The following is a 27282-nucleotide window of genomic DNA, read 5'->3' on the forward strand; positions in this document are numbered from 1 at the left end:
GTGCGTGGAGAATTTCGTTTGTGAGGGACTAGAAACACTGAGTGGTTTGGAGGGAGGCTAGGAAGCCACTGATCAGGCCCTTCCTCCCACCGTAACACCCTTGCCTGAGGACCCAAGCTCCACCTTCCTTTACCCCGCCTCCCCCCCCCACCAGACCTGCTGTGTGTGGCTAGGACTCCCGCTTAGCATTTAGTAGGGATGCAGAGCCTGAAGGGAATGCAAAGTCTGTTCGTTTGACTGGTTGGTTGGTTAATTAACAAGTCTCCTCTCTACCCAACCCCCAACCCCCTCCCCGTAAAAACCTACTTTTCTTTTCAGAAGTATTTCAGATGTAAATAATTCTTTTCCCCCAGATTTTCCTCTCCCCGCAGCCATGTCTCCCTTCTTCTAAAATTTCCAAATAAGTTCATCATTTCTAAGGGATGCTGGCACAATTAAATGTTGCATAAATTAAAATTTCTCCTATTAATTTTACCATCACAGTCTCTAAACCCCAACATTCATTTATTTATACACATGGGTACCTACATGCATGCACATATATATACCAAACAATTCTTTTTCTCTCTCTATGATTTTAGAGTATCTGGAAATGTTACCTTACTCAGGCTTTTCCAGAACTTCTCTGGAACTATTTTGAAACTCAACGGATGCCCTGAAAATGATTAACCCGATGATCCTCAGATCTCCAGGGTCATCCTGCAACTTCCTGTACCTTTGTTCCTTCAGATTGGTGCCTTGAACTTCTAGACATACCCACCCAAATTTCTTGGGATTTTAAGGTGGGTATAGGATGGACAAAGGCCAGCCTACATCCTTCAGAGTATATTTCGAGGCCCTCCCTGTGTTTCCGGCACTCTGATTACATTTTCTCATTTAATCCTTGTAACGACCCTAAGAGGTAAGCATTCTCATTTCCTCTTACCCGCAAGGAAACTGAGCCTTAGGGAAGTTGTGCTAGTTTGGTTAGAGATGAAATTTCACATTGAAAGCACGAATACTCCTTATTGGCTGGGCCTTTGACACAGAGAGCCTAAGACTCACAAGTCATCAATAAAGCAGTAACAAGCTTTAATACTGTCTCTGGGTCCTGCCTGGGTTCAGTGGAAAAGAAAGAGAAGGCTGTACAGTCTGAGGCGGAATAAAGGGCCTCAACTTCGTCAGATGTACTGCATGTTGAAGTGGGGGGAGGGGGCGTGTGTGCCCTTTTCCAGTAACCTGTAGGTTCCCTGAGAAGCTGCATCTTGCCTCATCTGGTGAGGGGTATCTTGGTGTTGCAACAGTAGTGACACAGTGAGATGTCCTGTTGCCTCAGGCTGTCAGGAAGAGGCCAGCGGGTCGTCTTTATCTCTGGAACCAATTGGTTGGAGTCTGGACTTTCCCAGAGAATTGCCAGGTACTCCAGACTGGGTTACTAGACACCAATAATACTCTCCCTAAAATCCTTTAAAAATAGGTATTTTTAAAAACCAATCGTATGCTTACAGGTCAGACGTTTATTTTTACTTAAATCCAAATTCTGCATTATAGTCTAGGTGTGTCCTTGCACTCTGTTTATATTTTAGGCCCAAGGGCTTTGGCTAAATCAGGAAAAAAAACTGGTGGGCAGAGAAAGCAATCCTTGTAGCCTTTGGGAGGAGGTTCAGGCCCCAAAAAGAATTGTCCTGGAGATCGCTGGCACAAAAAGAGAGAGAGCATGTTACTCCCCAGAGTCAGGATACAAATTGACCGCCTTGTGTAGTAGGATTTTCGCCATCTCCTCAGTGTACCTCCACTGATCCTGCTACTAAAAGAATTATCTAGAGAGGTGATGGTCTGTGTTACAGTAAGTAGCTCTGTGGGAAAGAACAGAAGAAATGGCTTGTAGAAGCACAAAGCTGAAGGTGTGGGCCGTGACAGGTTTCTTGTCTCTTTGGTAAGCGCCATGGTTAGCAAGCTGCCCTTTTGTTTCACTATATTGGTATCTGATTGTAGTTCTTTTACGTTCTCTTTATTTTATTAGCCTGGTTTTACCCCCCTAAGATAAACATACTCCCTTGACCTGCATGATAGTTGAAGGCAGTGTATGAACATTCTATTGAAGGCTGTAGCAGGGGAAAGAACTAGGGTGGAACTCATTGTTCAAGGGGCTTTTGCAGTTACTGTTTTATAAAAATAGAACATTCTTCTTCCTCAGCTATTATTAACTTATTTAGAACAGAGTAAGTAAATCACTGGACGTAAAATTCCTGCTAGTAAAATTCATGCTAGTCTGCGGGTAAACAACTTGTCTCTTCACCAGATTATCATCATGAAAAGTGTCAATGCAGTGCCCTGGGGCAATTTCACGTTCTCACTGATGGCCTCTCGCTGACCCAAAGTCCTCTGTGGGATTTATTGTGTCACACATTGTGGTTACTTGCTCTCCCTAAGTCTTTCAGAAGCATGAGTCACCAATTGCTGAAAGCTTGCCACTAGTTTTGCTGAGGCTCAAATAAAGGCATTAGAGTATGGGTTTGGTTTTTGTTGCTCGTTATTTTTTCTTCTTTTGTGCTTAGAAAAGACCCATTCTTCAGGAAATCTAAGTGTTTTGCAAATTCAGCTTTTTGCATCCTCATGGGTATAGCATTTAACATGTTTTTAATGTTTATTTATTTTTGAGAGAGAGAGAGAGCAAGCGCGAGCAGGAGAGGGTCAGAGGGTGAGGGCAGAGGATCTGAAGTGGGCTCTGTGCCACACCGACAGAAGCAAGCTCAGTGCGGGGCTCGAACTCACAAACTGCTAGATCGTGATCTGACCCCAAGTCAAAGTCAGACGCACAACTGCTCCACCGACTGACCCACCCAGGTGCCCCAGGTCTGACGTTTTAAGTTATGATTTGATACTGTCTTCAGAGCTGAGTTGAGGAAGGAGAGGGCTAGACGTGTGCCATTGAAACTCTGGCATTCAGAGCTCTTGCGCCCCCCTTGGCTGAAATAAAGGGTGTGCGTGTGGGGGTTGGGGGTGTATGCAGAAGACAGCTAGGCTGTCGGTGCAACAGGAGCTGGAGGGGCAGGAGTTTGGGGCCTGGTAACGGGACCTAACGAACCTCTCTGCCCATCTCACCTCCTGGCACACGTCGCAAACTCCTGCGCTAAATACCCGGCACTCCAAAATGATCAGGGGATCCACCTGTGGAAGAAGTAATTACAAACCAAGTTGTCTGTTCTCACCTAGAGCTGGGGAGAAGGTACGATCTGGCTCTAGGGGATTCCTCGTCTTCAGAGGCTTGTCAGGGTGGTCAGCACTGTGTTCCAAGTGAGACAGATGATGAGTGACACAGATGTGTGAGCCCTGGGCCGGCCTTAGAAGCGGCCTTAGAAGCTCCATTGAAATCAATGGAGAGAAAAGACAAGGCAAGGAGAAAAATGAGAACTGTGATCGTTGATTCAAGTGTGGAGGGCTAGGCCTTCTCTGAGTTTCTCCTCGTAAGTGCAAGGATCACACCACGGGGAATGGCCCTAGGACGGATAACATGAGGCAGCGGGCTCTTTGGATTTTGCAATTCTCCTGCCACCCTTAAAGGATAGAGGGTGACGTCAGGTATAGGACATGTTCTTCTCTACCCTTAAAGGGCCCCGGAGAATCTCTTGATTCTGTCTGTTGTCAGCTTAGTTCTAGACAGAGTCTGGGTTAGAATTCTTAAAGGCCTCAGCTCTGAATCCTCGAAACAGAACTAGGAGTCTGAATACTCTGAATTATTACAACACCTGCAATTCAGACCCATGAAACTAGGGTCTGCCTGTCGGCCCACTCGTACAGGGACAGCAAGGACTTCTGGAACTTTTGTAAGATTCAATATTTGTTGAGGATTAAGAATTTCTTATTTTTCTCCTCTGGCTATTACCACTTACTTTTTTTTTTTTTTTTTTTTTTAATTTTTGAGAGAGAGAGTGAGCACACAAGCACGGGAAGGGCAGAGAGAGAGGGAGACACAGAATCTAAAGCAGGCTCTAGGCTCTGAGCCATCGGCACAGAGCCCGGCGTGGGACTCGAACTCACGAACTGTGAGATCATGACCTGAGCCAAAGTTGGATACTCAACTGACTGAGTCACCCAGGTGCCCCTATTACCACTTTTAATAACAATGTGTAGTACTTCAAATATACCACTTGGCATTTTGGAAGCTTTGGTTTCAGGGGACAAAGAGCAAGCTCTGAATAGCCTGGAGCAAAACTGAGAAATAGGTTACTTTTTCTTGGCCCACCCACCTCTTTTATCAATATCCTTCTGCTCTCTTATGATTAATTAGTAATTTTCATCTTACCTACCATTTATCGACCGTTCCTGTGTGCCAGATAGTAGGCTATTTCTATTCTCCTTATCAGTTCTGTGAATTCTGTTGTTTGCCTCATTTCGCATGTGAGGAAAACGACATTGGGACTTATGGGGTGAAGTAACCCATCAACAGTCACAGAGCCAGGGAAAGGCAGAGCTGGGACTCACCCCAGGTGTGGGCCATGTGAAATGCATGGGCTTAGCCTTTTCCATCCCTGCTGTGACAGCCTTTTGAAGGTAAATGTAAGCTGAGGCTTACTGTCAGACAAGATGTTAAGTGGTTATTTAGGATTTTATGTGACAAGTAGCTAAAATTGACTCTAAGCACTTTGTCTTTACTTCAGCAGATATCTATATTTTAAATAAGGCTCAAAGACATTTTTGTCTTCAGTCCGTAGAAAGTCATAGAGATGGGACAATAGAGAAGGACTATCCTTAAGGCAGGGGCTACCAAAGATCCTTCACATCGCTGCAGGTTAGTGGCTCTCTGCTGAGAAGCCGGGCATTCCGCAGCACAGCTCTGTACATAACAGGTACTTGATTGTTAGCTGACTAAAACCCAGTTAGTGTGCTCACCGCATATCAGAAGAGCATAAGGAAAGCTGCTTTGGTTCATTTTAGTTCCTCCTATTGGCAAATCATCAGCTTTATCTACCAACTCCCTCTATGTATCTATAAATTGGAGAAGCCCACTGTCCCTAGGCCAGGTTTTCATCTTTGAGTTTTATATAATCCTTGTATTTATATTTTAAGAAAAATGGGAAAATACCCTCACGGAAAATTCTGCACGCGTTTGTGTTGTCATTGTTTGGAATTAACCAGATATGAGGGTACGCTTGCCATTTTGTTTTTCGCTGGAATGCCTTTATGATGTTTTGGTCTCGTTTGTCCTTGGCTACAATTTCAGTGCGAACATACTTTTGGATGATCGGTTTGAACCCAAACTGACGGACTTTGGCATGGCGCACTTCCGACCCCACCCGGAACATCAGAGCTCTACCATAAGCATGGCTAGCAGCAGCACTAAACATCTGTGGTATATGCCTGAAGAGTATATCAGACAGGGCAAACTGTCCATTAAAACGGACGTCTATAGCTTTGGAATTGTAAGTACCAAGTACCAGTCAACAAAGAAGGAGAGTTTATCACCAGGAATGTTCTAGATTCTAAGAATTTTTTTAAGGGCTTTAACTTTTAGACCTACTGACTTCCTGTTACCCAATGTCTTATACATTAATCTCATGCAATCTGTCAAATAATAAAATATACAGTCATTGATTAGAATGAACTATATCCATTGTCAAGGTTAACTGTTGACCTAATTATATGTATATATTTAACATATGTAGCTGACTTTCTCTATATTCCCTATAGGTAATCATGGAAGTTCTGACAGGTTGTAAAGTGGTGTTAGATGATCCAAAGCATATCCAGCTGGTAAGAATTGTCTTCATCTCTGCACCCATTTCTTGGTCATTTTTTTGGATAGAGTTCTAAAAGACAAAGATACCTTATCTTCTTCTCTTCCTAGAGGGATCTCCTTATGGAGTTGATGGAGAAGAGAGGACTCGATTCATGCCTTTCGTTTCTAGATAAGAAAGTGCATCCCTGTCCTCGGAATTTTTCTGCCAAGCTATTCTCTTTGGCGGGCCAGTGTGCTACCACGCGGGCAAAGTTAAGACCATCAATGGATGAAGTACGTACACATGGTTTTATTCAAAACCAAGCCCACAGAACCATGGAAAATCTAAATTGGATACATTGTGTGTCTAAGTAAATTCTTTATCAATGAGGCAAATCCAGCCCCTAACACAGAATTCTAACCTAATAGATAGTTTTTCCAAGTCACCAAGTCACATTCTTTGGTACTCTGGTAGAGGTCATTATTGGGTGGGATCAGGGCACCACAAAAAATTTAATGAAATGACATAAGTGAGTAGTTTGGAGAGAATTGTATTCAGCCTTCATTAAGAGATCTGGTCCATTAAGAATGTAGCACTTGTTTCCCCTACTGATTTTTTAATTTAGTCATCAGTTTAATCATCCAGTCAGTTATTTGTTTATTTGTTCAACAAATATTTAGCTAGCGCTTACTTTGCATGTGCCGGACTTTGTACTGGGTGCTGAGGGCACAACAGTAATCAAGATACGGTTGCTGCCCTCAGGCTTACAGTCCAGAGTGAGTCAGATCAGTAAACATGGCATCAGGGTGGGTAGAAGCCCAGGTCAGTATGGGAGCGTAGGCTCAGAATACACACCAGCCTATGCAAGTCAAGGAAGCTTCTTGATGGAAGTGACGGCTGTGCTATGGTTGGCAGAATAGGGTGAATTGAGGCAACAGTAAGAATAGGAGGACACTTCAGTCAGCGAGAATCTATACATGCAAAGCTCAGAGGTGATGGATTCCATGGCACTAATACTGCAGGTAGTTCAGAGAAGTGGGATGTCATAAGGGAAAAGCTGGAGTGCTCAAAATAATAGGAAGTTCTAGATGATGGACGGACATGAATCCATTGTGGTAGTCTGGGTTTAATCCTGAGTCTATTGTAGAAGCAGGAGGGGATTTTAAACAAGAGGTCAACATAATCAGAATATAAAGAACACTGGCCTGGGAGTCAGCAGAGGTATATTCGAGGCCTGACACCACCAGTAAGAGCTATATGACCTGAAATCTTGGGCCCAAAAGGAGCTATGAGAGGTACCGTGGAAGAATAATGGGACTGGGAGCCAGATCTGAGGTCAAGCAACAGATCTGTTCCTTACTGGCTAGTGATATTTATTCCCTTTTCGAGCCTCAGCTTTATTATCTGTAAAATGAGAATAATAATATTGTTTGTACAGATTAAAAGGGGGAATGGGTGTGAAAACACTTCGTAAATAGTAAAACTCTCTAAGTACATTTTTAAAAAGTACGTGTGTGTGTGTGTGTGTGTGTGTAAAGATATGTTACATGCTCTTTTAAATCAGGTCAACAGCTCTCAATGTGGGCTGCATATCTGGATCAACTGGGAAGCTTTTAAAATACAGATTCCTGGGCCCCTATCTTTTATACTTTGGTTCAAGTCTGTGAAAGAAAGGGTCTAGCTAATCTTTAATAGCTTCTCATTCAAAACTCTATTGTTGAACTTATTTCATGAAAACAAGAGGCTGTTCCTTAATAAGTAGGCAGAAAAAAAAGTGAAAGGAGAGGTTATTCAAACTTAACTCAATGTTTGTTTCTTGGTTACCTAGGTCCTAACTACTCTTGAAAGTACTCAAGCCTGCTTATATTTTGCTGAGGACCCTCCCACTTCACTAAAGTCCTTCAGGTGTCCTTCTCCTCTATTCTTGGATAATGTACCAAGTATTCCAGTGGAAGATGATGAAAACCAGAATAATCGTTCACACCCTCATGATCAAGGTTTGAGAAAAGATGGAGTGACTCCGAAAGTTCCATTTGAATGCAGCCAGTCTGAGGTTACGTTTCTGGGCTTTCACAGAAAGACAGGGGGTGAGAGAAAAGAGGATGCATGCAACATGCCCAGTTCTTCTTGTAAAGAAAGTTGGTCTGCAAAGCATTCAGCTCTATCGCAGGACTCAGGGGCCTGTGGTGCAGATCTGGACCCTTCTGCAGAAGCTCCAGACCCTTCTTACAGGAGCAGGCCAGTGGAGACTAGCTGTTCCTCTGAATCTTCCTGGAACGAATGTGAGCAGTACAAAAAGGAATCAATTTCACCAGAAGATAAAGAAGAAAGCAAGTATTGCTAAGGCCTCTGAGTACAGGTATCATCTTGGGAAAACATTGTTACCATAAGTAATGCGAAAAGGACTATGGATGGTGAGTTTGGGTGATGCGGATCTACTCTGGACAATTCTACTCCTTCCTTCCCAACTCTGAAAACAGAGTGGCTCAAACCTAGGCTATATGAGAACCATCCAAAATTACTTAAGATCATGAGCTGTGGCTTTAGACAAACAAAACCTACCAAAGAGGGACTAGATTCTACGGTCTTCTCCATCATCATCAACATGAGCCCTTGTGCCACCAGTCTGCTAAGTACATTCAGTTCAGTTAGATTGCATTATTCAGTTTGGCTTGCTTGTGAAGGTTGTAAGAAGTGTCTAATTTGTAAATGTTAACAGGTGCCTTTTTAAAGAATTACCTTTGTGTTTATCTTAATTAACCTTTAGTATTTTTCTGTTCCTCCCTGTCAAGCCTGTCTGTTTGAAAATGAGCCAGATTTACCCTTGGCTATTGACATGTTCTGTGTAGAGAGGGGATTCTTGCCCAAGATCTGTATTTCTGTATTTAAACCCTTAGGATAGTTTATCACATATCATACAGTTTTGGCTATTATTTTTTTTTTTTTTTTTTTTTTTTTTACAAACCTAGAGACCATTATATCCTGAGTAGAATGTGTGAAATTTTAATCAAGTAGTTTTTGTTTCTGAGAAAATGGCTGGTCACAAGGGCTTATGTTACCTTTTTCTTTGATCCTGTACCTTCCAACTCTGTGCCTTTACTCTTGCTGTTTACTGGGTCTCCCCCTGTTGAAATCCTACCCAGGCCTTCAAGGCCCAGCAGAACTACCTCTTCCAGGAAGCTTCCTTAATCTGTCCAGCCAGAAGTACTCACTTCCTTAGCATTTCTATAGCACTGTTTTTGTGTTTGTTTCATACTTGTTATTTTCTCAATTGTACCGATGTTGCCTGTGCCATCTTTTCTCTCTTACTAGATTGTAAACTACCTGTATTAATTTCCTATTGTTGCTAGAACAAATTATAAGGCACTTTGTGGGTTAAAACAATGTAAGTTGGGGTGCCTGTCTGGCTCAGTCAGTAGAGCATCCAGCTCCCGATCTCAGGGTCATGAGTTCAAGTCCCATTTGGGTGTAGAAATTACTTAAAAAAAAAAATAAGTTAATTATTTTACAATTCTGGAGGTCAGAAGTCCTTGGCATTCTTTCTGGAGGCCCTAGGGGAGAATTCATTCCCCTGCCTTTTCTAGCTTCTAGAGGCTGCCTGCATTCTTTGACTCATGGCCTCTTCCCCTCCATCCTCAAAGCCAGCATTGTGGCATTTTTGAATCTAGATTTCTCTTTCTTTTTCTCTTTGGACTTTTCTTCATCACCTCTTTCTCTTCCTTTGCCCTCCTGCCTCCTACGGATCCTCGTTATTGCATTGGGCCCACTCAGATAATCCAAGGATATCTATGCATCGCAAGACCCGTAACTCATTCACAGAAGTAATTCACAGACTTCTGGAATTAGGACATGGATGTCCTTGGGGACACACATTCCCTGAGTGTGCAGGGGCCATCTCTTCAAGGCCTAGCATGTTATCCTATACAGAGCTGTTTCCTTACAAGTTAAGTTGAATTAAGTTCTAAGAACCCACATAATAAAAAGATTGCTGAGTAAAGTGGGGATTAGGACTGTCTTTCTGATGATGGATAGAAACACTCCAAGAAAACCATTTCCACAAGATTAATGGAATTTCCCTCTCTAGAACATGTATGATGAAAGGGTAGACCTCTAGCCTGCTCTGCATCCAAGGAATAGGCTCTTGCTTTTTTGTGTGTGTGTGTGAGTTAATATGTTTGGGTTAATTGGTCAGATTGGAGTCTAGATTTAAGAACAAATTATTTAAAAAAGGAAGTCATCTTAAAAAATTTTTTTTAATGTTTTTGTTTATTTTTGAGAGAGACAGAGACAGAGTGTGAGCTGGGGAGGGGCAGAGAGAGAGGGAGACACAGAATCCGAAGCAGGATCCAGACTGAGCTGTCAGTACAGAGCCTGACATGGGGCTCTAACTCAGGAACCGGGAGATCATGACCTGAGTCTAAGTCGGAAGTTTAACCGACTGAGCCACCAGGGAGTGCCCCAGGGAATCATCTTTAAAAAAAAAAAAAAAGGTTGGGAGGTGCGCCTGCGTGGCTCAGTCAGTTAAGCGTCTGATTCTTGATTTCAACTCAAGTCATGATCTCGTGGTTCATGAGATTGAGCCTCGCGTCGGGCTCCACACTGTGCGGGGCCTGCTTGGGGTTATTTCTCTATCCCTCGCCCTCTGTCTCTCCCCTGCTCGTGCTCTCTCTCTCTCTCTCTCTCTCTCAAAATAAATAAACTTAAAAAAAAAAAAAAAGAAGACGGAAGTCATCAGGAATCAGGGTCAGGTTAACAGACCAAGGCCAGGAACATGAAGCTACAATTCTGGGAAAAATGGTCTTATGGTGAGGTTCAGAACACAATAAGCCTTAGTCTGATTGACAGGCCACATAAAGGCCCAGGTAAGCAGTTGGGAGAGGTCATGCTCAGGCTGGTCCTCAGGGGCCAGCCATCTTACCCATCTGTTCTTTGCATGTGTTATTAAGCACCTGCCAGAATCAAGGCACTGTATTGGCTCCAATAGGACACTGAGTGAGGAAGAAAAGGCAACCACCCCAGTGAAGAGTTGGGTGACATCTGGTATTTGAACCACAAACCAGTGGAACTGAAAGTAAAAGTGGGAGGAGGAGGAGGCAGAGATTACTATGCATTTTCTAGAGGGGAAGGAAGGCTTTTTGGAGAAACTTGTTGGAGAGAGAGAAGGGAGGAAGAGAAATAGAAAAGGAGTCCCAGGATGGACATCCAGGGATTTGGGGGCCCAGAGCTCTACCAGAGCTCTGCAGAACCCCAGCTCTGGGGCTGGAAGGATGGGTGAGGGCAAAGGGAGCTCGGTCCAAAGCATTTCATGCTTTTTCCTGTTAAGCCTTCACAGCCACACTGAAGGTACAAATCCCATTTTATGATGAGAAAACTGACTTAGAGAGGTTAAATAACGAGCCTGGGGTTTTCGCAGAACTGGAAGAGCCAGGATTTTAAAGCACAGCTGTCTGATATCAAAGCCCACACTCTTTCTTGTATTCCACATTGCATACAGAAGCCCCCACAGATTCAAGCTTTTATAGAAAGGGATAGAGGTGAGAGCTCACTTGTTGATTCCAACAGGTTTTCAGTAAACACACAAGGCTTGCCATGTCTTCTGCCTTTTTTCACTATCCTGTTCCTCTGTTAACAGTTACCCACCTCTTTAGTCATTAGATGTAAGTTAAATGAATTCATTGATCTAACCATTCATTCACTGAACAAATATTTATCAACAGCCTCCTTTATGTCAGGCATTGTTCTGGGAGCTGGGGACACAGTGAAGATCACACCCAACTGAGGGCGCCTGGGTGGCTCAGCTGGTTAAGCGTCCAACTTCAGCTCAGGTCATGATCTTGAGAAGTTCGTGGGTTTGGGCCCTGTGTGGGGGTCTGTGCGGACAGCTCAGTGACTGGAGCCTGCTTTGGATTCTGTGTCTCCCTCTCTGTCCACCCCTCCTGCTCTCTATCTCTCTCAAAAGTAAATAAGCATTAAGAATTATTTTTTTTTAAAAAATCACACCCAACAAAGATCTCTGCCCTCATGGAGCTTATGTTCTAGTCAGTAAATGAGCGGATGGATGAAAGGAAACAACATGGGAAAGTTGTAATCTCGATTCTAATGCTAACTGGTGGCTCTCCAGGAGACCAGCCTCACTGAGTCATCTCTGAGTGTTGTCTGGACTTAGACTCCAGCTTCTCTGCCAGCCCTTCCGTAGGGATTCACAGAGGTTTCCCCTCACCCTATTGTACAGCTGATGTCTCCATGGTAACTGGTTGCTTTGCTATTAGTGTGCACCAGGCAGTCTGTGATATATGGCAATCATGACAGGTCCGATTCTTCCATTGACCTATGATTTGTCCAGGACATTCGTCTAGCTACCAACGACACCTTCAACTGGCTGCTCCTAAGGACTCTGAAGCACCTACACATGCCTCACTTCCCTATCACTCCACAATGTAATTGTCTGTTGACTTCTCTCTTCTCCACAAAACTGAAACTTCTTGAGGACGGGGACTATATCCTGCTCATTTTTGTGTCTGTAACAATGAGTATGGTACCTGGTACATAATATGGCCTGATCAATATTTATAAAATGAATGAACCAAATAGTCATTTAGAATATCTTCAAAATCATTGGTATCTAGTATATCACGACTGTCATCTACATTGCACCCAAAGTGCATCTTTCTTTTCTCTCTCTCTTTTTTTGTTTAACGTTTATTCATTTTTGAGAGACAGAGAGAGACAGAGCCTGAGCAGGGGAAGGGCAGAGAGAGAGGGAGACGCAGAATCCGAGGCAGGCTGCAGGCTCTGAGCCATCAGCACAGAGCCTGACGCGGGGCTCGAACTCACAGACCGCGAGATCGTGACCTGAGCAGAAGTCGGTCGCTCAACTGACTGAGCCACCCAGGCGCCCTTCTTTTCTCTTTTTTAAAGTTTTATTTATTTCAGTAATCTCTACACCCAACATGGGGCTTCAACTTGTGACCCTGAGATCAAGAGTTGCATGTTCTTCATGGGATGCCTGGGTGGCTCAGTTGGTTGAGCGACGACCAGCTTTGGCTCAGGTCATGATCTTGCAGTTTGTGAATTCTAGCCCCACATCGGGCTCTCTGCTGACAACACAGAGCTCACTCCAGATCCTAAGTCTCTGTCCCTCTCTCTCTTACCCTCCCCCACTCACACTCTTTCAAAAATAAGTAACATTAAAAAAAAAAAGTCACATGCTCTTTTGACTGAGCCAGCCAGACGCCCCTAAAGTGCATCTTTCTAATACCCATACTACCATTATTCATTTGCTTAGATGGTTCCATCCCACTATTCTCAGAGAAAAGTTATTAATATTAAGTATTAAATCTGAGATATCTTTGAAAGGAGGAATTAGACATTGTGTATACATTGTTTATAGATATGATTCATGGTAGAAAATATTCCCAAACCATTTCTAAGCAATGATAAACCAACATTTGATAGGGGATAAACTGATACTTGTGGTATTTTGTTTCCATATTTCTGTCAAATTATTTGTATATATTTGATGGTCCATTGAACTTGACATGCAAGTATTTTCTTGGAAGGCATTTTTATTCCAAAGATCTACACTGCTTACCAAGCCTTCACTTTAGAGCCTTCTTATTAATGTCATCTGTCTTGTTGAAAACTTTGTGGCAATCTCTATAAATAGCAAGTGAATATTTCCAAAGTTTTGTATTGGCTCCTTAATTTTAAAATTTCTTACAGACCAACATTGATTGCAATGGAGAGTAAGCAGGTAGAAAGAACTTACGTGCAGGAGATTCAGACTCAGTTAACACTGAGGTGTCTAATAGTGTGATAAGTGCTTTCATTACCTACACTCTGAATGCCAACTGAGCTGGGTTCTGTTACTATAATAGCAAGGAAAATGATATCAAGAAAGTTGACTCTTATCCCAAGTCACGCTGATAGTGAAGTATGGACACAAATTGAAAACTCTTTATTCAAATCCAGAAAATATTTGCTCTGAAAACGGATAACTTAAAAATTAGGTATTCCTGGGGCACCTAGGTGGCTTAGTCAGTCAAGTGTCTGACTCTTGATTTTGGCTCAGGTCATGATCTCATGGTTGCAGGGTTTGATGCCCACATTGGGCTCTGCCCTGACAGAGCCTATTTGGGATTCTCTCTCTCCCTCTCTCTCTGCCTCTTCCCTGCTTGTGCACATGTGCCACATGCACTCTCTCTCTCCCTCAAAAATAAAAAAGTAAACTTTAAAAAATTAAAGGCATACCCTATTTGAAAATAAAAACAGAAATAACATGTGTGTTTATCTTATTTGTATTAATTGTATTCTCCAAGATTGGCAAATATCAAAGTAATTGACAAAATATGAACAAAGGGACATTCTTGTTCACTGTTGGCAGGGGTGAAGACTGGTACAACTTTTCTAGAGACAGTATGTATCAAATTTGGCAATATATACCAAACATTTAAATGATACACTTTTACCCAGCAATTTGTTTACAATTTGTCCTAAAGAATAAAAACTACACAAGTATGTAAACATGAGGGCAAAGATGTACTTTTTGATATTCATGATATTAAAACTTTGGAAATGGCCTAAATATCCTTCAACAGAAAATGGGTTACATAAATTCTAGCACATATATACTATTGAGTCATATACAACTGTCATTAAATATTATTTAGATTGCATTTATTGCTATGGAAATCTGTCCCTGAAATATTATGGAGTGAAAAAGCAAGATATAGAATAATATGTTTAATATGGGCCCATTTCTAACACTGGATATTTTAAAATAATATATGTTTCATACAGAGATCTTTGCCAAAAATGATGTCTTTCTCTGGGCTATGGGATTTGGGTGATCTTTACTTTCTTTTGACTTTTATGTATTTAAAACTTGTATAATGAGCATGTATCATTTTTATTACCAGAAAATAATAAAGGTATTTTTATGTTGGAAAAAAATATTGTATACATGTTGATATTTACCTCTTTGCTTAGCTGTGCCCTTGATAACAACTATCAACCACCAATAATATTTCTGTTCCATTGCCCTTATTTCTATCGTACAGCCTCAGCGACTGAAGCTCCCACATAGATCTATCTTGTATCTCCTGAATAACAAGTTTTGAGAGGACTTATAAAAAGGCAATCCAATGGGTGCCTGGCTAGCTCAGTGGGTGAACTGTGCAATTCTTTTTTTTTTTAATTTTTTTTAATGTTTATTTATTTTTGAGACAGGGAGAGACAGCACGAATGGGGGAGGGTCAGAGAAAGAGGGAGACACAGAATCTGAAACAGGCTCCAGGCTCTGAGCTGTCAGCACAGAGCCTGACGCGGGGCTCAAACTCACAGGCCGCGAGATCATGACCTGAGCCGGAGTCAGATGCTTAACCAACTGAGCCACCCAGGCACCCCTGAACTGTGCAATCTTGATCTCAGGGTCATGAGTTCAAGCCCCATATTGGGTGTGGAGCCTAATTAAAATTAAAAAAGGTAACAAATTAAAAAGCAAGCCAAGATGCAAAAACCAGACCAGCTAAAATACAGAAGAGTGGAGAACAGATCACAGTGCACAATGCTTTGTAATTACAGTTGATTTTGGTAAAATATTTAAAAATTACCCTTAAGCTCTATCCTTACAAATTAGCACTGCAAGGAATAGCCTACAGTTAAAAAAAAAAAATTAAAAGATCTTTGGAGAGAGAAATTTTTAACCATAAATTATCCCTTCCTCAGACTTAGGTCCCATTATCCCTTTTTAACCTACATACGACTTTTAACCTGCTGAATTTAGTAGACTCGGGGCTGTAGTTATGAGTTGAAGATAAAACTTGCCACAGTGCAGAGAAAGTGTGACAGAATACAGTGTTTTTCTCTAGCAGGTAGAGATGGAGCCTATGTAACAATGCTAATGGGGCCCACGATACATTAATTATAACGGGAAATAGCAAAGTGTACTCCAGGGTAAAATGCCAATTCTAATGAGCTCTATCCTGGAGGGACTGTTTTGTGGGCGTAAGTTACAGGGGACAGTAAATATGATAAAAACACAGGCAAATCCAGCTAAAAGATAAATTCGTGCTGGCTTTTTAGGAGCATGACCCTGCCACAAATTTTGTTCTCTTGATACCAAATTGACGTGTTGGTGCTATTTTTGTGTTTCCTGGAAGAGAAATGCCGGGTAATATTAACTGTATCATCACTGCAGAGATTTCAGCAAAAGAGAGGTTAAGGAATCTAGTACGCAAATAGAGTGTAAAATGAAGTCACTCTGACAGCACATTGGGGTGAAGTATGCATAACTTCCGGTAGTCTTCTTAATCCCATTATTCACTAACGATAATTTCATGTCATTCTGAAAGCATATTAGCTAATTACAGTGCACTTGCTGGACCATTAAACATTGGATCTTCTGATATATCTTTTTATTTTATGTTTGTAACACGGGATTTTTCTTTCAGGATTTTTTTTTTTTTTTTTAAGAAAAGAGCTGCAGTGATCTCAGCCAAGGGCAAATATAAATCTGTGACTTTTATTATTTTTATTTTATGTGCCCTGGAGGAAAATGTGAGATTCCAGTATGCTTACAAAGCCAAGTGTGCATGTTTGTATTAAGTCACTGCCAGTAGCTCTAAGGCTTGAGACAAGAGGCAGAGCAATCATTATGCATTTGTTTAGCAGTTTGAAGAGGGGGAAATAATTCATATGATTTCTAATATTCTGTCTTGGCCATTAAAATGTATTTCTCTAAAAAAAAAAATTATTACCGTATTTTAGAAGACATAATCTAACATGTTCTCATCTTTCTCCCTATGTCATAATCCCAGCATCGTTTGTCCTTGTTTCAATGGCCATTTGAGTGACCCAAGTAGCATCCCTGCATCACAGATCTCATCAATCACAGTGAAACTACACCTCTACTTTACTTCAGCCACTATTTCCAAGGCCACACCCTCTGGACTCCATTCTTACCTGAAGCTGCTACACATCAGAAATCACAATATGCTATCCTGGACTTTATAAAGACATCCTGTTATCTGATCTCCCCATTTTTTTTTTCCTGGCCTGTCAATGACCATCCTTTTCCTCCCCATCTACTCCATGGTTTCTTTGCAGAGGTTGGGCCATGGGTTCATCTGTATCAGTATTTGTCCTTACGGAAAACTAGAACCCCTGCTAGTTATTTCAAACAGATGGAATTTAATATTGGGAGTTGGTTATCAAAGACTTGGAAAGGCCAGAAGAGGAAAAAAAAAAAAAAGAAAAGGAAAATGTGTAGCTATCCAGAGATTAAGAACCACAGGAAGCCACTTTCACTGTTGTGCATGAAGGAGAAAAAAAGAGAAGAGGTGTAACTAAGAGCCGTGACCACTGTTCTGCTGAGGCCACAGAGAGCTTGCTCCTGATGCGTGCAATGCTGATGCATTTCCATGGAAGAAAGCGGGAACGTGGACCGACCACCACCTGTGCAGCTCCTATGTTACTGCCAGGGGCCCAATAAGAAGCAGAGAAAGAAAAGGCTCCTCTAGTTCTTCCGGGTTCTATAACGAGGAGTCAGCTGTCAAGGGCATCCAGGAGATGCAGTTTTCTTTAAACTACAAAGGAAAGCACAGAAGGGCAAGAACAGACAAATCCTACCCTGTGGCTATTCAGCATTTATTCTTGCCTTTCTACCTTCTGTTTCAATTTCCGGTAACAGTAACAATATCATGCAAATATTCGTCAAATAATCGAAGGTGCTGTCACTCTTTCAAAAGATGTACAGGCTCTCATCAGTCATTATATCTGTCTCCAGGTGATTTTAATATATCTTCTGCCTAAATTTTCTAATAATCATCTCCAACAATTCTTATACAATATAGGAGAAAAGAGAGGGAAAGTAAGTAAGTGGTGAACAGACACAAATACATACAAAACAAAGGAAGCCTGCGCGGCTGCTATTGTCTTTGTTTCTGTGATTGGTCACCAGGATGCAATTTCACTCTCCTTCCATGCTCCCTTGGCCTCGGCCGGCACTTTGGGTCTCTCGGTTTCCTTCCCTGATGGTGTGTGCCAAACCTTCACTGCTAAAGGGTGTGAGCCCTCAGTGGTCTTTATTGGTGCTGGAATTGACGTTAACTTTCATCGCTGGAGATGGAACTGTTAGTAAGCGGAGTTCCCCGGATTTCAGGCCTTCCTGTCCTCCTTGTGCTCCCCAATCTCATTTCCCCCTTGACAGCGGCAATCAATACCCAGAACCTGTGTCATAAGCTACATCTTTCTCCTTGGTTCAGTGGCTTGAAGAGCCCAAAATGACAGCCTCCACTTCCCAGTCTGTAAAACCATGCTTGTGTCCGCATGGGATCGTTTCTCACTTGAGATCTAAGAGCTCTACACTAGCAGAGCTCACGGGGCACCTGGTGGGCTTAGTCGGGGGAGCACGCCACTCTTGATCTCAGGGTTGTGAGTCTGAACACCTTGTTGGGCATACAGTGAGTAAATATATACATACGTAAATATGTAAATAAGCAGAGCTCCGAAATGATGGGAAGCTGAGAAAAATATGTATGAGTGGATGTGTTTACTTTTCTCAGCATCCTTGTCATTGAATAATGGGAAACATTTTAAATCAACAGCTCTCTTAAAATTTATCATACCAAATCAAACGTAATACTTTAAATATTGTATGTAAAAAGAGTATTAGTTTATTCTGTTACTTAACTGGGCTATGTTTCTGTGAATCTAGTCTGAGTTTGTGTTAAGTGTCGGTATGTGTGTCTGTCAAAGCCACCATTTCATACGAGCTCCTACTAGCCTGGGGATCTACCACGGCCTTGAGATCTTTTTCACATAAACAGCCGATAGCATAGATCTCCTTCATCTTTTCCTTGTGTAATTGATTTTCACAAAATAAAACCCAGAGCTTATTATATGTTTATCGCCTTAACACCATCCAACTAGTTTTGAATGACTTAATACACATTGTGGTTCACTGCTATCTTGTTTATTTGGAATCACTGATCCAACATTTTGAGGCAGCCCCTCACTCCATTTCTTACCACTCTCATCTCTTATCATGCTCCCCATCATATGTCAGCTGCAGCCACTCTAGCCTTCTTGCATGCCAACCTTGTTTCCATCTCAGGACTTTGCACTTGCTGTTCCCCTGCCTGGAACTCTCTTCCTCCAGAATTTCTCTCTCTGCTCTTACTCCCTATCCTCTTTTACAATGTACCAGTTTCCTTCAATTCATGTGTCAGTGCATGATGCTGTTTTATATACTTATCTATTTGTTTATCATCAGTCTTCTTCCCTAGAATACAAACTCTATGAAGCCAAGGACTTTGACATGGTCATGACTGGATCCCCAGCACTTAGAAAATTTCCTGAGACATAATAGATGCTCAATAAACATTTTTAGAAGTGTCTTTCAAATTTTTTTAATCAATTTATTTTTTAATTTACATCCAAGTTAGCATATAGTGCAACAATGATTTCAGGAGTAGATTACTTAATGCCCCTTACCCATTTAGCCCATCCCCCCTCCCACAACCCCTCTGCTTGTTCTCCATATTTAAGAGTCTCTTATGTTTTGTCCTCCTCCCTATTTTTATATTATTTTTGCTTCCCTTCCCTTATGTTCATCTGTTTTGTATCTTAAAGTCCTCATATGAGTGAAATTATAGGATATTTGTCTCTCTCTGACTAATTTCACTTAGCATAATACCCTCAAGTTCCCTCTATGTAGTTGCAAATGGCAAGATTTCATTCTTTTTGATTGCCAAGTAATCCTCCATTGTGTGTGTGTGTGTGTGTGTGTGTGTGTGTGTGTGTGTGTATACACCACATCTTCTTTATCCATTCACCCTTTGGTGGACATTTGGGCTCTTTCCATACTTTGGCTATTGTTGATAGTGTAGTCTTTCAAATTTTTAATTCAATCATTCAACATTTTAGCATTTTTTTTTCCAGGCTTGCATGATTGGACAATTTGATGAAGTTACTTTATCCACAAAATTGTTGATAAAAAGTATTCTACAGGATAGAGTCAACTTCAGAACCATGTGGCACTTCACCAAGTATCCTCCTTCAGGTTAATGTCTTTCCAGTAATTAAAAAATCTTTAGGAAAAAATCCAGTCAACTCTGACTTTATCTCACTTTTGCAACATGTTTCTCTATCTTGACTACAAGATATGATCCAAGCTCCTTTAAATAGCATAAAATGACCTTCATAAGCTGGTCCCAAACTATCTTTCTAGTATTTAATCCCATTACTACCTCTTTCTTGTTCCTTTCCATAGATTTTGTATTTTTTGTTCTAGTCCCACTAAATTTGTTATGATTCCTAAAGCACACCATGTCCCTTCTCATTTCCATGCCTTAGCACATGCTGTTCCAACTATCTGGAATGCTCGCCTCTCCTCACCCCACCTTCAGCTAGGTATATCCTTATACACCATTCATGAGCTATCATAAATATTACTTCCTCCATGAATCCTTCTCAAACTTCCCTGATATAATCATCTCCTCTGTTCTCTCTCAGTAATTTAGATTTATAAACTTTTGCATTTTGCTTATTGTTTGTAATCATTATCATATTGTTTATGTCTCTTTTCGGAGTTAAGACTGTGACCTCCTCCAGGGTATGAAATTACTCACTGATGTCTATTAAACAAATGAAACACTTAACAAAATATTTTATCCATTACTTTTTGGAGTTTAAAGAGAGCAATTCACACCCAATAGGAGTGACTGATACCCCAGATCGGCTTCCACCAGAGTGGCACTGACCTTGGTGAATATTGGGGAGTCCATCTTAGCCCTGCCATCTCAGAGGCTAGAATTCTTCAGTCTCCTTGGAATGGACTTATCTCTCAATGGCAGATCTGAAGTGATCAAGTTCATAGAGGTTGATAAAAATCAGCATACTGATTTTCTACTTTATAATGAAAAGCCTAACTGTCCAGAGAATTGAATTCTCACGTCAACATATTAGTGTATTATCTCCTTATAGGCAAGCTATATATGAAGCAGTATGATATGGTACAGGGGGACTGATTGATTGTAAGTATTTCTTGGTGAAGGAAGCTGGAGACCATCTCATGCACTAGGGAAACAGTGCCTTCAAGGTCACTATGATGTTTGAGGTTGCCTAGCCAAGGCTGCCACTCCCTGGGCAGGGCCTGGGGGATCACCTTCAGCTTGGCAGCTCGCCATCTGTTTCTTGTGTAGCTACGGTCAACCAACATGTCTTTGCCCAAACAGGACCTAAAGAAATGTCACTGAATGCCTGGTGACTAAGTTACATTTGTATTTGAGTTCCCATTCTTCCCATTTATATATTCATGGATATTCTCCTGGTTTGTTCCTGTTCATATTTACTGTGTGTGGATCTAACTAATTTAACTTCAAGCACAACTGTATTGTTGACTCATTGTCAACTCTAATGACAACAAGACCTAAAAGGGTTGAGTAATGAATCAAGGTCTTACAGTTTGTCAATGGACAAGGCAAAAATTCAACCTTGATCTTATTGCTTTAATCTGGTATGCTTTTCACTATACTTCTCTAAGTGGAAATACCTAATAATTGTACAAGCAGATGAGTTCTTAACCTTTTCTTCCTGATTAAAGGTATTTTTCTTTAAAAGGCTTAAAAACATGCATATACTTTGAGACTTTTTTCTTAAGTTTTTTTTAAATTTCTTTTTAATGTTTATTTTTGAGAGAGAGAGAGAGAGGGAGAATGTCAGCAGGGGAGGGGTAGAGAGACAGGGAGACACAGAATCCGAAGCAGACTCCAGGCTCTGAGCTGTCAGCACAGAGCCCGATGCGGAGCTTGAACTCACAGACCATGAGATCATGACCTGAGCCAAAGTCCGAAGCTTAACCGACTGAGCCACCCAGGCGCCCCCTTAAGTTTTTGTTTAAGTTGCAGTTAGTTAACATACAGCATATGTTAGTTTCAGGTGTACAATTTTTTAAATGTTTATTTATTTATTTGAGAGAGAGAGAGAGAGTGAGAGCAGGGGAAGAGGCCCAGAGAGAGTCGGGCTCGATTCCATAAACCGTGAGATCTTGACCTGAGCCAAAATTCAGAGTCAGATGCTTAACCGACTGAGCCACTGAGGAGCCCTGAGGAGTCCAATTAATTTAGTGATTCAACACCTACATATAATACCTGGTGCTAATGACAAGTACACTATTTAGTCCCCATCCCCCCACCCACCTCCCCTCCGGCAACCATCGGTTTGTTCTATATAGTTAAATGTCTTGTTTCTTGGTTTACCTCTCTTTTTTCCCCTATGATCATTTGTTTTGTTTTTTAAATTCCACATGAGTAAAATCATGTTATTTGTCTTTCTTTGACTTATTTCACTTAGCACACTCTAAGCTCACTCTACCTCCACCCAAATCATTGCAAAAATGGCAAGATTTCATTCTTTTTTATGACTGAGTAATATTCTATTGTATAAATATACCACATCTTCTTTATCCATTCATCCATTGATGGACATTTGAGCTCTTTCCATAATGGCTATTGTAGATAATGCTGCTATAAACATCAGGGTTCATGCATCCCTTCGAATTAGTATTTTTGAGTTATTTTTGTATTATTATTTAGTATTTGTATTTTGTAAATTCCTAGTAGTGCAGGAGGGCTCAGTCAGTGGGGCATGTGACCCCTGATCCTGGGGTTGTAATTTCGAGCTCCAAGTTGGGTGTAGAGATTACTTAAAAATAAAATCTTACAAAATCTAGTAGTGCAATTGCTGAATCATAAGGTAGTTTTATTTTTAACTTTTTGAGGAACCTCCACACTGTTTTCCAGAGTGGCTGCACCAGTTTGCATTCTTGCCGACAATGTAAGAGGGTTCCCCTTTTTCCATCTCCCACTTTGAGACATTATTGACGTCTATGAATCTATCCCATGGAAATAATCGTATTGGTGCAAAAAATTATAGCTGGAAGGATGCACATTTCTACATTATGTATAATAGTAAATAACAGAAATCAATGTAAGTGTCCAATAATAGGAAATTTAAAAAATAAATTATAACTAAATGTAGTCATTAACACAATGTTCTACAAGAATGTTCATCTTACATTGTTAGTGGTAAAAGGCAGATTACTAAACACTATGTAAACAGGATTCTACTTTTTGCAACAAGGAAGTGAATGGGTCTATAATTATAGAAAAAGGACTAGAAAAAAATAAACAAAAGCATCTAAAAGTAAGTGGGTGTTAGGATTATAATGATGCCACCTTTCTTTTCTGCTTATCTATATTTAAAATTTTTTCTGCAAGGAACATGTATTACTTTAATTTTTAAAATAATTGTCATTATTTGAGTAGTTTTAAAATTATTTTTGTAATCTTAGTTGATGGGATTTAAAGAAAAAACAAAAGTCATATGCACCATATGTCAGTATTGGTAGCTTTCTGTGTAAGAAAAATGCTTTTATCTATTTCATGTGCTATTAACTTCCTATAGTGACATTCCACTATAGAGAAGCTCTTTAAATTTATTAATTGCTTCTATTTTTATCCATATAATTGCAGACAAGTCTTTTTCGTTGTTCTCTGGAAGAGACTAATATAAGAACGAGGATAATGACTCCCAAGCAAATATACAAGGGACTAAGCTTAATTTGTTAGAGCACTACCGTGTTGTGATAACAATTATGATTTTGTCTCCAGTGTGGGAGAGTGGGCTGTATACTAGGGCTACAGTAGGTACATGTTCATAATCCATCCTCTGTAAATATTGCATTGATTGGAACGGATGCCACGAGAGAGCAAGGGTAGATCGGCATGAAACACTTTTCCACTGGTCAATCAGTTAACACTACGTATTTGTATAGGAAGTACCATAGGGGTTGGATCAAGAAATGTTAATATTTGATCAGAATTCAATTCAATTTTAATTTAATTTAAAAATTCTGGGAATTTAAGACCCGTGTAACGGAAAAGTAATGAAATGTCAGGTCCTCCAGTATGTATCCTCTTTATACTCCCATCCACACTTTACACTCCCTCCAGAGTTCATTTGCTCACTGCTGACCTCCCTCTTGGACATTTCTGCTCTGTGCAGTGGGATGTTCATTTGCTTGCAAAGAAACTTTTCTTTATTCTCAACCTGCTCAAAGGCATTTTCATCCTATCATCTCAAGGAAACCTGGCTCTCATTAAGTGCACTGCTTTGCTTCATTTACAATTCTGTCCACGGAAGGGTGCTCATTCTGCTGTGAACCTGATGCCTCTAGGTCTGGGAGGGGCCAGTCCAATGCTTCCAGCTGCATGCTGCTGTCTCCCAGCCCAGGGCTGGCTTCAGGGGCATGTGTCCGGTGTAGTCACACAGTGTCCGTGCACAGAAATACCCCTGCTTGGGGCTTAATGCTCTATAGTGTTGTCTTGAAACTCTTAACAATTGTTATGGGCTGAACTGTGTCTCTCAAAACTCCTATGTTGAATACCTAATACTTAGTGGCTCAGAATGGGACTATATTTGAACATGGGGTCCTTAGGGGTGCCTGGGTGGCTCAGTTGGTTAAGTGTCTGGCTTCAGCTCAGGTCATCTCATGGTTCAGGAGTTCCAGCCCCATGTCAGGCTCTGTGCTGACAGCTTAGAGCCTAGAGCCTGCTTCATATTCTGTGTCTCCCTCTCTCTCTCTCTCTGCCCCTCCCTCACTCACACTTTGCTTCTCTCTCTCTCTCGAAAATAAATAAACGCTAAAAAAAAAAAGATTTTGAACATGGTGTCTTTAAAGACACGGTTGAATGATGTCACTGGGGTAAGCCTTAATCCAATATGACTTGTTCTCTTGTACAAAGAAGAGATTAGGACACAGACACAGTGGAAAGACATGGTAAAGGAAGAGAAACAAGATGGCTGTTTACAAGCCAAGGAGAAGGGCCTCAGATGAAACCAACTTGTAAGGGACATCTTGATGTAGGACTTCTAGCTTCCAAACAAGTGAGGAAATAAATTTCTGCTTTTTAAGCCACCCAGTCTGTGGTACTTCACTACAGCAGCCCTAGCAATCTAATATAACAATTTTACCTTTTAATTTATGTTTTGTACGTGAAGTGTGAAGGAACAGTACTCAAGAGGCTTGGAGCCACAGTTCATGAGTCCCACCTCCCACTGTCTCCCCACCTTCCCTGGTCAGATTCTTGGCTTCCTACACTTCCCCTCAATTCCTACACCCCCAGCAGTTGGAGTGATGCCCACTCTGCCCCTTCCTGTCCCCTCCCTGGGGTAGTGAGTGGGCCATGTCGGCAGAGCAAGTGCACCTGTGTCCCATCATTGCTCCCTGGCCCTGGCTGGGGACTGGATGCCGGCACAGGTAGGGCTGAGGCTGAGTGAACATTCCCTATGACGCATTTAGGTAGGGCACGTCAGGACCATCTCTGTTCTCAGACACAGCTGGCAGCACCACTGTGTCTGGTGGGTCCTCGGCAAGGGTTAGCCTCTTGCCCACCCCGATCCAGGAATTGTGGTTCCTTCACGGCTGCCCTTCTGCTCTGGTTGGAATGGTGGGCTATGGAAGGAGAGACCGACTTATTTCCATTCAGCTCAGGTGCAGCACATCAGGGAGGTAGAAATCGGAAGCCAATGGGCCTTGCACTGAGTCATGGGACAGAGCCCCCACGGGGCACCTGTGAGGGTCTGCACTCACTCTGCAAGTATCCCTATGTCCAAGGGACCACAACATGCAATTGCAAGTAAAAACACCATGACAGGCCAAGAGACCGCAGAAAAAAAGGAAAGAGTTTTCTATATTTTAGTAACTTTAGCAGCATTATATATAATTTTTAAAATTTATTTATTTTGAGACAGAGTGTGAGCAGAGGAGGGGCAGAGAGAGAGGGAGACAGAGAATTCCAAGCAGGCTCCGCACCCTCACCAAGGAGCCCGATGCGGGGCTTGAACCCACAAACCACGGGATTGTGACCTGAGCAGAAACCAAGATTCAGACGCTTAACTGACTGAGCCACCCAGGCACCCCAACAGTGCTCTATTTAAATGGAGGCCCTCATATTTTCATTTGGCACTGGGCTCTATAAATTATGCCGCCAGCCCTGCCCAGGCCAGCCCCATACCTTAAGGTTACTACTTTTAGAGCTCATACAATCCGGGTATTTCATCCTGTCTCCTCAGTACCCTTGCTTCTGTGCTTATAATTTACTCCTTTAGCTCGTATCTTTATCCCTGCTCCTGGCCATCATGGTGTGGTGGCCATTCCCGGAGTGTCAGACTTAGCCACATCCAGCTCCCTGTTTCCCCAACCTTCAAATCCAATCTAGCAGAACAATTCCCTCTTGTGACCCACCCTCGTCTTTCATCACCCAACTGCTCCACCTCTCAACCTCAGCATTGTGATTTAGTGCACACGCCATGTGGCAAATCAACTTGTAAAAGAGAAGAGTAATGTTTACTTTGTAGGTTTGCTGTAAGGCTAAGCAAAATCATATATATATATATATGATGTGCTTAGCATGATGCCTGGCACACAGATAGGCCTTCTCACTAAAAGCCTAGCATTTTCCCCTTGGGTCACAATTTCCTACCCTTGTGCTCCCACCCTCTTGTCCCCACCAAACTGGCATCCAACACTAAGATCTCCACTCTCAATCTCCCCCTTTTATGTCAGTCTATCACGACACCCTTGTCCATCCCCAGGCTTCACTCCCTACCCTACCCCCTATTTTTTCAACTGTTGGCAGGATTCTCATTTCTTTTCTGCCATAGCTGACCTGCAAAATATCTGCCCCGTAAAAATTTACCTAGTTCCTCTCTAGTTTCCTGTGATCTGCTCTCTCTGCTCCCAGACTGAGACCCTGCTGTGCTGGCGTGTGCCTGCCGACTCCAGCCAGCCCCTTCCTGCTGGTCTCGGCTCATCCATAACCTCCATACCCCACAGTGGTTGTGAGAAGGCTTCTCTTCGAGCCTCCTGTCCTTTCCTATCCTCTGACTCTGAGCCACTGTCCCCGGTTTCGACTCCGAGGTAAAAAGCAGGCCTTGGGCTTGACTCTGCCTTCCCTGTTCTGCTTACAGACAGACCCCTGTATGTGGGGCCTCCCTCCTTCCCCCTCTTCCTGCGTATCTCTCTTCTTGCCTGTTTTCCTCTACACTCTGGGTCCTCTGTTGCTTCCCAACTTGGTCAGTCATTCTTTCTACTTTACCGTCAACCTCTTGTTCTCCATGTCTGCCCCTCCTCCGAATGATACCTTCTTCAACATTTAATTTACGGGGAAACCCTTCCATCTCATCAGCCAGGCCCTTTGATAAAGCCTACCGTGCTGGCTCGCTCCCTTCTTCCACTTCCGACAGCTCCTCAGCTCCCTTGATAGAAGGCTGTCCTCCATTCCAGGGACATCTGTCTCTCTGAGACACTCAGTGGGCTCCTAACTGCCCATCTGTGATCAACATCTAAACTTGATCACACCTCATTTGTCTGCAGTGTCTGACATGGTTGAATTCTACTTCCTTCTGAAAAGGAATTCTGGAATTCTAATTCCTTTAGGTGGTCTCTCTCTCCGTTTTCTTTGCCTTCTCCTTTTCGCCTTCTCTGCTGCTCCCTCCACTGTTGCTGTTCTCTCGGCTT

At 42.0% G+C, this 27282-nt stretch overlaps 2 protein-coding genes across 4 annotated transcripts in view; both read left to right on the plus strand.

Moving 5' to 3' along the window:
* The window catches only part of IRAK3 (interleukin 1 receptor associated kinase 3), a 60992-nt gene extending 44391 nt beyond the window's left edge, over positions 1-16601 (plus strand). For 2 of the 3 annotated variants that reach the window (XM_042992692.1, XM_042992694.1), the window contains exons 9-12: positions 5204-5402; positions 5671-5733; positions 5828-5992; positions 7528-9980. In XM_042992692.1, coding sequence (XP_042848626.1) covers positions 5204-5402; positions 5671-5733; positions 5828-5992; positions 7528-8043 — 943 coding nt within the window. In that variant the 3' untranslated portion in view covers positions 8044-9980. Of the gene's footprint in view, positions 1-5203; positions 5403-5670; positions 5734-5827; positions 5993-7527; positions 9981-16516 lie in introns of those variants that run through there. The other variant, XM_042992693.1, reaches the window with a different exon arrangement.
* Positions 16602-17267: 666 nt separating this feature from the next.
* HELB (DNA helicase B) overlaps positions 17268-27282 on the plus strand; it is a 62405-nt gene continuing 52390 nt past the window's right edge. The window contains exon 1 of the mRNA XM_042992689.1: positions 17268-17484. Coding sequence (XP_042848623.1) covers positions 17268-17484 — 217 coding nt within the window. The remainder of the gene's footprint in view (positions 17485-27282) is intronic.

The sequence above is a fragment of the Panthera tigris genome, chromosome B4 (assembly GCF_018350195.1).
Source record: "Panthera tigris isolate Pti1 chromosome B4, P.tigris_Pti1_mat1.1, whole genome shotgun sequence".
In the NCBI taxonomy this organism is placed as follows: Eukaryota; Metazoa; Chordata; class Mammalia; order Carnivora; family Felidae; genus Panthera; species Panthera tigris.